General features: G+C 42.9%; 2 protein-coding genes across 5 annotated transcripts; one reads left to right on the top strand and one right to left on the bottom strand.

The window, feature by feature from the left end:
• Nucleotides 1-301: 301 nt before the first annotated feature.
• Nucleotides 302-14,383, bottom strand: LOC148330301 (beta-1,4-galactosyltransferase 3-like). The gene is made up of 7 exons (XM_088305395.1): nucleotides 14,097-14,383; nucleotides 5,291-5,452; nucleotides 4,971-5,209; nucleotides 3,514-3,704; nucleotides 2,246-2,368; nucleotides 1,607-1,711; nucleotides 302-1,538 (listed from the first exon to the last, which is right to left on the bottom strand). Exons 2-7 carry the CDS (start codon nucleotides 5,436-5,438, stop codon nucleotides 1,340-1,342), a joined length of 1,005 nt encoding a protein of 334 aa, XP_088161521.1. The 5' UTR covers nucleotides 5,439-5,452; nucleotides 14,097-14,383; the 3' UTR covers nucleotides 302-1,339.
• Nucleotides 8,842-13,914, top strand: znf365 (zinc finger protein 365). 4 transcript variants are annotated; one of them, XM_088303941.1, is made up of 7 exons: nucleotides 8,848-8,973; nucleotides 9,726-10,137; nucleotides 10,803-10,909; nucleotides 10,991-11,106; nucleotides 11,760-11,895; nucleotides 11,971-12,026; nucleotides 12,466-13,914. In XM_088303941.1, the coding sequence occupies exons 1-7, from the start codon at nucleotides 8,872-8,874 to the stop codon at nucleotides 12,647-12,649; spliced, it is 1,113 nt and encodes a 370-aa protein (XP_088160067.1). In that variant the 5' UTR covers nucleotides 8,848-8,871; the 3' UTR covers nucleotides 12,650-13,914. The 4 variants fall into 4 exon arrangements, with proteins under 4 accessions (XP_088160068.1, XP_088160067.1, XP_088160066.1 ...); XM_088303942.1 differs by having other exon boundaries at nucleotides 8,842-8,977; nucleotides 10,803-11,106; XM_088303940.1 differs by having other exon boundaries at nucleotides 10,803-11,106.
• Nucleotides 14,384-14,690: the final 307 nt, after the last annotated feature.

The following is a 14,690-nucleotide window of genomic DNA, read 5'->3' as shown; positions in this document are numbered from 1 at the left end:
TTTTTTTTTTATGAATAATGCCGGAGGGTGCAGGCTGGAACAGTACAGAGATCGCGGCCGGAGGGCAGGGGACTGACCAGCAAAAAAGGGTCAAGTGCCCAGCTCAGGATCCAGCTGCGACATCCAATATTATTCAGAAATCAGGTCTTGTTGCAAAATACTTGCCCCCGAAAAAAGATCAGTATCCCCTGGCACACGCATTGAGTGAAGGCGACACAAAGTGAATTTTCATTTCAAATTAATTCGCTAATTAATTCCCAGGTAAAATATGTACTTTTTGGTTTCAATACCTGTCAGTGGCAGCGAATGAGTTTTACAGCCGTGAAGAATACACAAGTTGGCAGTTTTGATTTGCAGTCTTGTAAACAATGTTTGCATAAAGAGTGGTAAGATTCGTCAGTGCGGTTTTCGGCGCATATTTTGCCACAATTTAACAGCAATGTGCATTTGCATTCGTTAGCCCAACAAAGTTTTGCAAATAAGTGAGCATAGAGAATTCGAATTTCAGTTATCGAACACAATATGAAAGAGTGGGCCAAGATGTTTCCAGCGGGATCAAATTTAAAGTGGCAAGATACAAATGGGTGCTCTTCTGTTAGACAACATGCACTCATATTCCAATGGACTTATTTTTCCCCAAAGAAACATTTCTTCAATTACCAAAAAAAAAAAAATCATGTAAAATAGTTCAAGTACAAAAACAGAACAAGTGGTCGCATATGACTGTATAAAAAACTGCCACAAAATGTTACAGCAGTTGAGAGAATGCGTTTGTTGTTGGTAACCTTTTAGATCGTGTTTGGAGCTGGTCCACCAAGATTGACGTGACCAGACTAAACGCTTGTTGTGTTGTAGTATATAAATAAAGTTGTATTGTATTGATTCGAGCACAATGAATAAAATGAAGAAGCTTGAATTTATTTCATGATATTTACGAGGGAATATTTTCACTTGACAAAAAGAAAAAGTGTTCTGCGGGCATGAATAAATGAACATGAAGCTATGATAAAAGTTCTTAGTAATTGAGTATTAGAGGTTGAATAAATATGACCTTTTGACACCAATGAATAATACTTCATTAATCACAATTTCAACAATGATTTTTTTTTTTTTTCCATAATCGGCCAGCCCGACTAAAGAACATCAGTTACTCATATTTTTACTATTTTCAGGCTGGTGCTCCTCCCAATGAATAGCGAGGGTCCACTGGATTTCACTTTGACGGCATGAAGACCAGGAACATGTTGAGGGTAGAGCAGAATCCGATTTTGGAGGGCAGGTTGGAGTGGGCGTCAAATACAACGATGGGAATGTTATACTTGTCAAATCAAGTCATCAGTCAATCAGGTAAGTGATGTTGTCCAGGAACCTGCACCAAGTTGTTCTTTGGCCTTCTAGACATAACCGAAGTGTGGTTTCCGACGTTGATCATGAGGTGAGTGTAGAGAGGCGCCTGCTCTTTGGACAGCAGCCGGTAGGTCACAGAGTTGAGGCCGTCCGCGTGCCAGGTCACATTGGTTCTTCTCAGGAGTTCAAAACTGCCAAGTTCAAACCAGTTTGATGTCAAAGGTGAGCGCCACCTTCCCTGAGTGCAAGGCTTTCTTACTTGTATAGATTTTCCTCATTGCCCGGGTCTCTTGGATGCTTGATCATTTTGTAACGAGCAACGGCCACTCGGGGGCGCACATACCTCATGCCAGACAGACGCACTCTGATTGAGCAGCCGACAAACGACAAAACGTCAACAGTTCGGTAAAATCAGAGAACAACACAAGAGGGTTGCTGCCACATCAGAAAACACAAAACAAAAACGTGCAACGTGCCAACCTATGACGTCACATTGTGATGATTTTCACTTTCGCATTGGGTAAGGCAAAACAAAGCAATTGCTTACAGGTGAGCTCGCTGGATTTTGTGGTATGATTCCCTTACAACAAGAAACAAAGAATGGGCGGAATTCAGCCATTCATTTCGCAGCTACAATGGACACATTTTGGGAGAAAAATAATAAGGATTTCAATTCAAGCCACTGAATCGTTTGAGATCAAGCCAATACCGTCGGCAAATGCAATCCGAAACCGCAATATGTGATACCAATTGAATCGTTGGGAAAATGAATCGGGACTTCACTGAGCACCTGCAGCAAATCGGTCAAAATGAGACACGTTGGCTCCCAAAGACGTCAAGTGAAAAAGAAGAAAAAATAAAAAGTTCACAGAGATGATAATGATGAAGCTCTTTTTACCTTTTCCGCAAGTCGTCGTCCTCTCTTCCCCAGCCCCAATACTGGTTGGAGAAGCCGTTTATCTTCCTGTACTGCTTTGGAGTCATTGCAACAACGCCACCAAAATATTTCGAGTACGGCAACCTACAAAAGTTTACAAGGCCAACAAATCTGAGCCAAAACTGGCAAATGTGCACACTCAAACACTGACCAAAGCAGGGCAGGCATCCGGCGGACCGGAAGTCACAATTTGAGCAGCCTTCAAATAATAAAAAAAAATAAATAAACTTCTCGGGGAGGAAAATCATAAAAATGTTTCCTCATTAGACCCCACATATGCATCTTTCAGCATCTGAGGGTTCACCAATTCTCAGATTGTTTGCAATATTAAGATTAATTAAATTAATTTGGGAACAGGAGTTTATTTTTTGGGGGGGGGGGGGTGCAAACCAAATTTTTAGCGAAAAATGCATATTGGGGGTTTAGCTGGTTTTTTTTTAAGAATTTTGGGGGGGGGATTCCAAAAAAAATAAATGTATATTTTTTGGCCGTCATTTAAGCGTCAATTGTCCGTGCTATTTGCAGGCTGGCACGCATATTTTCAAAAGGTAAAATGTAGCATTTTTGTCTTCCATCTGGTTAGGAGATGTGTGGCCCCAGTAGCACTGATGAAAAAAATGTGGCCCCTCCATCATTCTAGTTGCCCATCCCTGAATTAAAGATTGCTCTTCTTTTGCTTATTTGTACCAAATACGAATGAGATGAGCTGTTGAATGACATTTGTAAAGTAACAATCAGCACACTTTGAAATGCCAGAATGTTTATCGTTATGTTTGACAGAAGCAATAACATGACTTGCAAGATATTTTGTCAAGAAGCTCATTCCATTTTTGGAATGTCGAGGGACCCTCCCTCTTTCCCTCCATGCAGCATTCCATTTTTTGGAACGTCGAGCCACAGAAAACCAAGGTGCCATTTAACAAAATGACTCAATGAGGGTGGAGCGTCTTTACCATGAACAAAAAAGGGGGGCACGGCCAACAAATCTAAACCAAAGCTTTATAGGAAAAAGAATCACCTTCGTTTACCACTGACATGATGACTGGGCTGTTTCTCTTGGAAATATCCTTTCAGACATGGAAAGTGTGCAAACTGTTACTTTGGAGACCATTCATGAGCCATACGGGACACTTTTTTGGGGATTGTAGCCGGCGGGACACAATTGACCCATAATTACTTGAAAATGAATTGATGCTCATTTTGGGGGAAAGCGCTTCTGGTGCCTATACCTGTATTCATACTTGTCGATGGCCACAGCCAGGTGTTTGGGTTTGTGTTTGTTGCATTTGTAAATATTGTGGTCGTTCTCGGGCAGCAGGTCCACATCATGGAGGATGATGCAGGTCCAGTCATCATCTTGAAATATTTCTCGCATGCCGGCGTTGAACAGTTTCCCTTTGTTGAAGGTGCCGTTCCCCCACTGAAAGACACACATCACATGTTTCGTTTTGAAGATTGTCAGGACAAATTCACTCGTCTCAATAACTCACAGCAAAGTAGGAAGTGATGGGGAGGTTTTTAAGACATGACATTGTCTGGCTGGCGTTTGACATGCTTGGTCGGGAATGGACAAAATCTTTTTGGAGCAAAACATTTTCTAGGGAAAGTATTATGATGATGATGATGATGGATTTCATTTATAATGCACTTTTACATTCCCGAGAATCTAAAAATGCTTGTCGTTTTCTCATCATCTGGCTCATGAAAATATGTTGCCGTTCAACTGCATGGTAGCTTTTTTTTAATGACTCAAGTAATTATTGAAGGAACAATACATTGCGCCCGCTTGCGAGCATCCCAATCGCTGGCTGCCTTCCATGCAACTGCGGTTTCTAGTCAAGTCAAATATATAATTTATTTAATCACAGAAAAACTCCAGAAGGCTTCACATGTCCACAGTTGCTAATTACTAAAGGCATGCTTTGATCTTAGGGGCGGGGCCTCTGGGTAAATGTGAGAAACAAACAATGCTGTTGTTGTCTTGTATAAATGGCAACAGATTTATTGTCCAGCTGTGCTCATTAGTTCCCAATTCCTTGGCAGAATTCGTTCTTGTTATGCGTCGTAAATATGTGCACATGCATTTGTGTCTATGACTCGACAGGTGTGAGAGATGCTCGAAAAGGGATCATCCAATCTTGGACTAGTCCTCAAATAATTGGAAACGTTGCAACCAATCAGAATTTAAAATGAACTTGCAACAAGTTAGGCAAGCGCATGCATTCCAATCGCTGAAGCTGTAAAGTTCAGATTCAAAATTCGTGTGTGTTTTGCTTTTTGATATTATTTTGTTTAAAACAACACCTGAGCAATATTTATCGTCCTTTGCATCATCAAAAGGTTTTGTATTTGTTGAGCGAAGGCATTCAAACACCTCTTGCCTGCGAGAGTGCACGTTCATAATATTAGAACATTGGGCAATGTCGGGGCCAATGCAAACTGCCCTCACTTTTGCAGGCACATGAGGCAAAAAAAAAATTTAAAAAACGTGAGACGCTTGTTGAACGGTCCCTTGTGGACTGACAATGTATTGCGAATGTTAGTGCAATTTGTTCACCGTATTACAAAACTGAACTTGTCTTTGGCCTGATCATCCATAAAATCACCGGGAAAACTACAGTGTCAAGTTATTTCGTCATCGACTTTGGTCGGAGGGATCCAAACTAGGACCACCAGCTCTCCTCACCTGCTGCACGACGTAGATCTTGTAGTGGATTTGTTGCCTCTGCAGGAAAGGATGGAGGTGGTCGAGGAGCGCGCGGAGGTGCGTCGACCGATTCCGGTACGGAATCACGATGGCCACGTGGTGCCAAGCGTCACAGTGCGTCGGTCGGTAGAGTCCGCCCGGCGACACCGACGCGCTCCGGGTTTGGATCTCCTCCAAAGTTGGAAGTGGCGAGGAGAGATTGACGGGCCTGGACCCAACTGTGCATGGAAAGTCAAAAGTTTACCCGGCTGGCGCGCAAGCCCAGCATTCAATAGAGGACGGATCTGCAGACTCCTCACCCAGCAGCGGGGACATAGTGTAGCAGCGAGCCAGCGGGGGAGGCGCAGCCGAGCGGGTGTTGTGGCTCACGAAGGCCACGACGGCCAACAAACTCACCAGCAGGCTCACAATGCGCAGGAACCTCTTATGGCGCCGGGGGACTTGCATCACAAGAACGTTTGCTGAGTGGGAAGAGGACGGGAGGCATAAGTGAAGGTTGAGGCGTGCGCGAGGAGTGCGGCCATCATTCGGAATCACGATGAAACGTGAACTTGACCACAGGAGCGGTGCTACGACAACCTGAAGTCAAACACTCCGTGCCGTGCGAGCAAGCACTTACGCTGCTGCCAATGTCACTTGGAAATTCAATTACATAAATTAGTCGGCACCACTGATGCAGAGACACAGACACACGCGCATACTTTGTTTTTTTGTGGAACCAATACATTCGGATCGGAAATGTTTGAACCAGTCTCTGCTTTGTTTGCATTGATGACAGTGTGTTTGTGTGTGTGTTTTTGCAAATCAGCAGCGATTACATGCAGGGGTGCCGATAAAGGGTGGGGGGGGGGCTATGGGGAGGGGGAAAGATTCTAGGGGACCAGCAGGGGCGCTAATAAAATTATACTCCTGACAAAATAATAGGACAATCAGTAATAAACTTAAACATATATAATTGATTTATAATGCATTGGTGGCAGTAGTACGTTTATTTGTTAGTGCTTCGTGTGATGGAAAATTCTGGAGCAACAGCTAGTTGATTCTTGTTCTATAGATGAAAATGTTCAAATTACAATAAATCATAAAAACAATTGGCCACAATGTTTGCAGGGATCTTATTTGTATCTCTACAGATTATAATTGCATTTCATTTTTATGGAAGAGGTTATTTAGTATTTAACTTTTGAATTTTCTGGTAATTTATCGTGAGGATTTTGTGTTCACTTATTTGAAGAAAGCGATGCTTCTGAGATATGGGGTCTCAGTCTTTCAGCAAAGTAACTGTCACATTGTTTTCACAAATATAATAACAAAAACATCAATACAAATGCACAATTACTTTTCATGGGGCCCGAGATCCCTGGCAACGCCCCTGCTTAAATGAAATCTACAAAGGAGTCCAAACTTGAACGAGTGACAAAAAAAAAAAAAACAGACAGCTTCTCAAGTTCAAATCCCCAGCAAGATGGTGAAAACAAGAAAGGATGACTGTGTTGCGAAAAATGGCCGGACGTGATGGATGATTTGGACAATTGCTAATTTATAGTCTTGAGTGGGACAAGGACCACAAAATAAGCAAAGCCATATCCGATGATGACTTCTTAAAACGTCTCATTTCTCTCAAGTCTGCTTGGAAAACTTGGAAAAGAGCAGAAACAAAGCGCTGCAACTTACCCAATGTCAATGAGTGAAGTGCTGAGGCAGGCAGTCAGGCTGGATGATGATGGTTGAGACCGATCAAAGTCTTTATGCGGCACTTGTCCACTTTGCTCCTTTCCAACAAAGTCGGCCAACTCCTGATTCTGCACTTCCCTCAAAAGCAACCATCAGTTTTCACCAAGATTGTTGCCTTTCACTTGGCTGGAACTGTTTGATGTGCGCTTGGATTTGAATATCTCAAGAATGTTTGACGTTAGGTGTGTCGAGTCCTCTTATAATTTGTTTTTGTGAAGGCTGATCTATTATCGTTATAATTAGGAGATCAGCGCAGGGGCGGAGCCAGAAGAACAAAAATCAAGTTTAACATCAGGATAAGCAGGTCAAGTGAGCAATTAACATTAAGTGACTTGGATGCTGGTTCTGAAGAATCACGAGCGCTGAAAGAAGTCAACTAATGACAGAATCAAGTCTTAATAGCCAGAGGCAATGTAAAGGAGGGGGTTAGAAAAGAAAAAAATGACTGAGGTAGCTCCAGTTGGTGGAGGGATAAAAACATTTGCCTCAAATTCTTAATGTTTTTGCATGTTCTCAAAAGGTCTGGGTTTGATTAGAGCTCATTTAAAATAAATTCAATACTGCCTAAAAAGTTGCACATACCAAAGACACCACTACGGTGGGGTGGGGATTAGGAACACAGTGGAGAGGTAAAACTCTTGCAACTAGAATAAGATGCTGCTCAGATCACATTAATCGCAAGCGTAAAAAACACAATTGTGCTTTTGAAACATGCGACAGATGAAGCAGAGCAAATGTTCAGAGGGTGCTCATTCCAGACAAAGTTCAGGTCCATACAAACAATATTTGAGACAAATCTAGAGAAGCCAGAGCGTGCAGAGATTTCAATCACATTTGAAATGGACTCTTCAAAGACACAACCAGCCAATGGAGGACATGTGCACTGGGTCCGGCTTTCAAGGCGAAAACTCCTGACTTCAGAGAAAAATGTGCCCGACCTTTTATTCAAAGTCAATGTGGGTACAAGAAGAAAGAGGGTTTCCACAATGATTCCTACAAGATCACATGGAACACTGTTGCTCTTCAGTCCAAATTCTTCCATCAAACATTTGTAAGAATTTACAGAACTCCAAAATACAACACAGTTTTTTAATGACCTTTCTAATGACCTTGTCATTGATTTTGACTATGTTGGTTAAGTGGGTGATTTTAACAACCATGACAACAATCTGAAAGACGGAAATGCTAAAGAACTCTTAAACATCTTGGACAATTTGGGCCTTTCTCATTTCGTGACTGATTGAACGCATAACAAGGAACTCATATTGGATCGAATCATTTCCAAAGGTTTGAATATGTCGGAAGGCGGCACGGTGAATGACTGGTTAGCACGTCTGGCTCACAGTTCAGAGGTGCAGTGTTCAATTCTGGCTCCTTCCTGTGTGGTCTGCATGTTCTTCCCATGCCTGCGTGGGTTTTCTCCGGGTACTCCAGTTTCCTCCCACATCCCAAAAACATGTATGGTAGGTTGATTGGATGCTCTAAATTGGCCCTAGGTGTGAATGTGAGCGTGACTGGTTTTCTGTCTTTGTGCGCCCTGCGATTGGCTGGCGACCAGTCCAGGGTGTACCACGCCTACCGCCCAAAAACAGCTGGGATAGGCTGCAGCACCCCTGCGACCATCGTGAGAAAAAAGCGGCTCAAATAATGGATGGAAGACGACACAACTTAGACAGAAATGCGGTAGTTTTAAAGTTAAGATCAACAACATGCTATCTAGTCATGACAATTTCAATGATGTTTTGATTGAATATATTACTCAGAGTGAATAATTCTCTTCAAACATGGAGTAAATTCCAAATTAAAATTACAACACTGTGATTTGATCCTCTTGCAGAGTGGCACTAAAACATCAGCTCACTTGCAGGGTTGACAATATATTGCTAGCAATGACAAAGGAATAACCACAAAGAAATACTACAAAAACGATGGTGTAAAGGCCAGTTTTGTGCACGTGTGTAAATTAGTCTTATTTTGGTTCAGTTGTTCCCCAATTGTTGGGGAGGCTATTACGCTGAATCAAATTGAGTGTATTAAACAAGTCACTAATAGCCACAGGAAGTGCTTTACTTTGAAAAGCCTGAATCAAGTCGGAAGCGTCATTCCACGTCCGGTCAGCAAACTTTGCAGTCGTCGGTCGTCCTGCATGACGTCACGTGGACTGCCGCGGGACTCCAGCGCGTTCGCGTCTGGTTGTCATCGCACGCGCGCGCCTGCTGCCGTTTGCAAGCGTGCGCGCACGCGCGCGGTAGGTAAGCGCGAACATGACCGTTCGATGGTTTGTCTTTTTTACCGGCTTTGTGTACAATCGATCGAATGGAGCCAGCTAGCTTTCATAGCTTTCATAGCTAGCTTGATAGCCAGCTTGTCGCTAACGAGCAGAAATGTACCTGTTACGTGTGCGTTGCTTCGTGACGTCATCCAATTGAGTTTAAAAAATAGACCCAATGAAGCCACGTGACGTGTGTGACTCCGTTGCTGTCACATTAGCTGACACTTTGCCTAGTTGTCATGTTTTGGACGTGCTGCTGATGGAATCGGTGTCATATTAGCAGCGGATTTCCCGTGTCGATGAATAATTGAGCAATCTCACATCGGAGCATTTCAATCCCCGAGATTGGTTAAATGTCAGGCGCAAATGCATTTCGGAATTTGGGGCCACGGCGACCAATCTTATAAAAATAATTCTGATCAACATTAATCATACGCAATGAAATTTATTTGTCAGAAATGCCAAATCACCCACCAAAACGTATTCTAACATTTGTGGATGAACAACATATATTCACATAAATACAATTATGTAAAATGTTCGCTTGAATTATATAATTATTGTTATTCACATAATTATACATATTTTTTTTTGGTGTGGCAGCAGTTGGCTTGGGTAAAATATCCTTAAAGAAGTGTCATCTTGCGGCTTGACTGTAAATGGCAGCCTCTGTTGGATTTGCCCAAGGGTCCTAAAGTAGGAATGTATCTCGCTTGTCAATCATGCAGCATCCACCAATCATGCAGCAAAAATTTGCTTCTGGGGATTCTTTCCATGATGGCGACCAATCGCCATGCTTCCGCAGCCTGGACGCCCATGCGGCGTACCCGCACGAGTACGCCGGCTTCAGCATCACCGGGAAACTCCCAGCGGTCCCACCGCCGGACGCCGGCCTCCAGGAAACGCGTGGCATGAGGCGCTCGCTCAGCGACGGCAGGGATGTTGCACACTTCCTGATCTCCAGGAGGAGGACGCAGAGTGTGGGCACACGCCAGCGCCAGGATGAGGATGAGGAATGGGGTACCAAAGATAGTGGGAGAGAGGAGGACGCGACCTCAGACAAGCCGCCGGATGATCACAGGAGTTACCAACTGGGCCAGGATTTCGATGTGGACCCGGACTGGAATGCACAGCTGCTCGGTGAGCTCATCAAAGACTCTTTCCAACATTTGTATTGCATTCTGTTTCAACATGTGACATCATCTAAGTCTCCCATTTCCTGTACTTGTGACAAAGACATGGTATCATCAATGAGCCCTTTTCTACTGCGCGCTTATTGTAACACCCCTATCCAAATACTCAAAAACTCTGCTTTGCACTGCTCAAGACATAATCAAGGACACATTTTCCACTACACTATCGAGACTTTCATGATATCAAGGACTCTTTTCCACTTCACAGAAAAATAAAAGCCGTTTTCCATTCATGTTATTAAAATTGCCTTTCCCATCACGCAAGGAATCATCAATGACACTTTTTTCTTTAGTGACGGTATAGTTTGAGATCATTATACTACACATGACATCTTTCTAAATACTTCCGTAACCAGACATTTCTAAATACTCAAGAAACCATGAAAAACATTTCCACTGCACACGTAAAAGCCCCGCCTTTCAATGCACGTGACATCAAAGACCCAGCTTCCACTTCATCAAAGACCCCTTCCCACTCCTCATGGCATCGTAGACTCCTCCTTCACTACTCCACAATCTAAGACCTCTTTACAAATACCCAAGTGATCATCAAAAACCCTTTCCACTACCCATCTCAAAGACCCCTTTCCCATGGTCGCCCTTTGCCCGCAGGGCGTCGCTGTTGTTTGGGCATGGATGGAGCCTGGTCTTCGTCCGCAGCAGCACATGAAGGCCTGGCTGGCCTTGGCGCCGGCGTCCTACAGCAGCGGCTGGCTCGCGTAAGGACGGAGCTGGCACAGGCCGACACGCGGCTGCTGTGTGAGCGTGCTCACTCGCAGCATTTGTCTCGCGAGAGGCAGGAAGTGGCGGAGAAGGAGCGCTCGCTGAGCCGGCAGGTGGATGTGGCCGTCATGGTGATTGCCGCCCTCAAGGAACAGATCAATGCCTCTGAAAACGAGTTGGAGCGACGCGAAAGGTAAAAAACAAAAATAATACTAATGATGAAATAATCACTAATGTCAGTTTCAATTATTTGATCAAATATATATCAAATTGGAGAATATTTTTATATGCATATATAAAATATTTTTTGCATATTAAAGTTTCAACAAGTGATTACATAAACCATTTATTGAATTATTTGGAAAATTGATTTCTTATCTGGCGGCACGGTGGCCTCACAGTTCGGAGGTGCGGGATTCGATTCCTGCTCCGGCCTTCCGGGGTAGAGTTTGCAGGTTCTCCCTATGCCAGCGTGGGTTTAATTCTAGTACTCCGGATACCTCCCAAATTCCAAAGACATGCATGGTAGGTTTATTGAACACTCTAAATTGCCCCTAGGTGTGAGTGTGAGCATGGATTGTTGTTCGTCTTTGTGCAATTGACTGGCAACTAGTTCAGGGTGTCCCCCGCCTACTGCCCGAAGACAGCTGGGATAGGCTCCAGCACGCCCCCGACCCTCCTGAGGAGCAGCGGCTGAGATAATACTATAAATAACTGAAGCACTTATTTAATGAGATGCATAAAAAAAAAGAAGTATTTTTTTTTCCTTAAGCAATTTCAGGACAAAAGTGTGACACGGCCGCAAGCCGTCTTGGCGCCGGAGTAACATGTCCGTCACGCTCGCAGGCAGGTGCTGAGTATCCAGAAGTTTCTGGAAACGGCCGCACGACAGGAAACCAGCGGCAAGGTCCGAATCCAGTTATTCATCGAGAATCTGCTTCGACGCATCGCCCTGGCCGAGACCCTCCTGGAGGACTACCAGGTCCTCGAGCGCCCAACGCGCCTTGCGCCATTTCCGGTCCGGCTTGTGAGTCTCACGTGCGTCTTCTCTCCTCAGCGGCGACAGACGCTGACAACCAACCGCGATAAACCTCGCAGGATCACCAAGAGCAGGTCACCACACCGCCGCACAATCAAAAAAAAAAAGAAAAGAAAAAGACTTCACCAGTCCCACAGTGGGGAGAAATTGTCTTTTTTGCAGCAGCAGCAGCCATGTGAACGCCAGCAGCACACAAGCACTTGTATTGATATAATATGTACACATTTATATTGGACAGTGTCCAAGTACACATTTACCGCACCAGTAGTGTATGGACTCCGCCAATTACCTCAACTGGATGGAATTGCTTCGTTTTCTTCGGCCAAATGCAGAAGTCAAACTTTCTTTATAATGTTAAACTTATCACATTATAATGTACATTTTGATCGTATTATAACCAGAAAGGCATCTCATTCTAACATCCCACCAATATGCGTCACAATTCCAATCTCGGCCGATAATCGGTTTGTCGCTAATTTTATTTGATGCGCAGTTTTGCGATTGCTTCACCAGGTCAACAGGATGCCAACTGTCGTACGGTCTCTACGGCAACGCGCCTGTGCTACGGCCAGGCGAACAGCGCGAACAGTGCGAGCAACGCGAACGTCTGGCGCGTTCGTCACGCCTGTTCTGCCGACCCGAACACCGAGACGACATCTGGAACCAGAGGCGGCGTTCGGCCGGTTACGAGACATAACGCCGTCAGCTGGGGGCGCTCTTCATCACCACAACATCCGTTCTTCATTTGAGTTTGGAAACATGTGGCCATTTGTCAATTATTGCATTATTAAAATGTGTTATTTTACAGACACAGACATTAACAATCTTTAATTTATTGTATTAAATTGGTCATTTGATGACAAAATGATAGAATACAATTTAAAAAATATATACTTCTCTTTGTTTTATTGACCATGCATAGAATGAGTCAAGTTTAATAACAAAATGATGCATTTATCATTTACCACTATTACATAAAAAAATTCCAGATTGTTCAATGTATCGGAAAAAATTTTCATTATACAATTATTTATCATCACAATCAAATAACCAATAATTTTAAACAAATGAAAACTAAACGAACACATGTAAAACTGTTACTTTTAATAGTAATTCTAAAAGTAACCAATTACTCATAAAACAACATTAAATATTTTCGTATAATCATGATATGAATATGAACGAATATTGAATATTAATATTCTTGCTGTGATGATCAAACATGGTGAACATCTCTTTGTACTAATATGAATATTCATGACGTCACATGCTTGTTGTGCGTTAAATCCAAACAACTTCAAATGACGATGTTGTGACAGGTACCGTCTTACGTGCTGTGTCCGTGGATTTGACTGTAGTTTTATTTTTTTTTCGCTGCAGATAATTTGTTTCTGGACACAAACCCAATCGAGGTTGTTCTTTGTGTAGTTTGTAAATAGAAACATGGTTAAGGTGCTTTTTTTCTCATTGTTCCAACAGTCAAACAATGACTAATGATAGCATCTTTATTTTTGTACTCATCAAAGAGAAGATAGGCTTGCTCATGTGAAGGTCATAGCTGAGTTGAACGATTTCAGGAAAAAAAAGGATTGCGATTTTTTGGACAGATATTGCAATTTCAATTTGATTCGCGATTTTCTTCACAATGTACAGTAACATTTACAAACACGACTTAAACTGCCATACCATTTAAATTATAAGCTATTACTCTAATAACGCAGGACACTAAAGAGGTTTTGTAAGGGATGCAGTCCTTTTTCAAGTTTTAAAAATGGTTCAAGTAAGGCAAAACCTACTGTACTACATGCAGTATAATTTTGCATTTATGTGTAATTGAGTATAGAAAAATGCATTTTTTTTAACCCCAAAATGTTTTACATGTTGTACTAATGTACATGTCTTTGTACATAAAATGTAAGATTATATGTCAATAAAAAAACATTGTCCCTCAGCAAAGCAGAATTGTGTAGATCTCAAAACTCAGTAGCAGTACCAGGTGGTACTACAATAGTGCAAAAAAATATATATATATTTAATACACGTTTGACATCGCGCTTCCGGCAGACGAAAAAAAGAAAAAAAATCGTCATGCGCTGGGGACGCGGGTTCGTGCACGTGACTAATAGGCAACAATAGAAAATTACCTGAATGCGGAGGTTGCTTGCAATGCCATTTATAATCCAGCAGGTGTCCGTATTGAGCAAGAGTTTGCCCACAAGGCCTCAATTTTGAACATATTGTCAAACATGAACATTTTCGACTTGTATTTTTTACAATCCACCCCACTTGTCGACCCACGTGTGCACCGGTGCTGGCATAATCGCCTCCAACATCGCCGTTCAATCGGTTGTCATCAAGTCGAGATTTTCCTGTCGGATCTCTTCTGTTGCTAACAAGAGACAAGAACTCGAACAGCCTGTCAGCGTGTTGCACCTGCGGCAATTGGGCAAAAGCCTCCTCGAGCAGCTGTCATACACGTCACCGATTGACCGCGCCTCCTGTCTCGCCATTCTCTGATTGGCTCGTTTTGTCTCGCCATGACAACATAGAATTTATTTTGAAGATTCACAATTTGAGGCATTTATTGGGGCGAGAAAGAGATGATTTCCCAAAAGGTCATTTGAATCATACTCTACTGTCACGTCATAGTTCGAACATATGTGTGCGGTAAGTGAGACGTTTCATAATACGGAGGTGGGAGAACTTATGTTTTAAGTGGCAAGTAACGCTGCAATTCA

Source organism: Idiotropiscis lumnitzeri, chromosome 9 (genome assembly GCF_059441095.1).
Source record: "Idiotropiscis lumnitzeri isolate Australia: NSW breed Sydney's pygmy pipehorse chromosome 9, RoL_Ilum_1.0, whole genome shotgun sequence".
Lineage (NCBI taxonomy): Eukaryota > Metazoa > Chordata > Actinopteri > Syngnathiformes > Syngnathidae > Idiotropiscis > Idiotropiscis lumnitzeri.
The sequence above is the reverse complement of the archived record's forward strand: the minus strand, read 5'-3'. Positions and strand labels throughout refer to the sequence as shown.

Bases quoted from the DNA above. Each gene is read 5' to 3' on its own strand.
- LOC148330301 (XM_088305395.1), bottom strand. From the start codon at position 5,438: ATGCAAGTCCCCCGGCGCCATAAGAGGTTCCTGCGCATTGTGAGCCTG. The intron at 5,210-5,290 runs GTGAGGAGTCTG...TTCCATGCACAG, and splicing joins CACTATGTCCCCGCTGCTGG to TTGGGTCCAGGCCCGTCAAT. The intron at 2,369-3,513 runs GTATAGGCACCA...AAACTTTTGTAG, and splicing joins ATCGACAAGTATGAATACAG to GTTGCCGTACTCGAAATATT.
- znf365 (XM_088303940.1), top strand. From the start codon at position 8,872: ATGACGTCACGTGGACTGCCGCGGGACTCCAGCGCGTTCGCGTCTGGT. The intron at 11,107-11,759 runs GTAAAAAACAAA...TCACGCTCGCAG, and splicing joins GAGTTGGAGCGACGCGAAAG to GCAGGTGCTGAGTATCCAGA. The intron at 11,896-11,970 runs GTCCTCGAGCGC...TTCTCTCCTCAG, and splicing joins CCCTCCTGGAGGACTACCAG to CGGCGACAGACGCTGACAAC.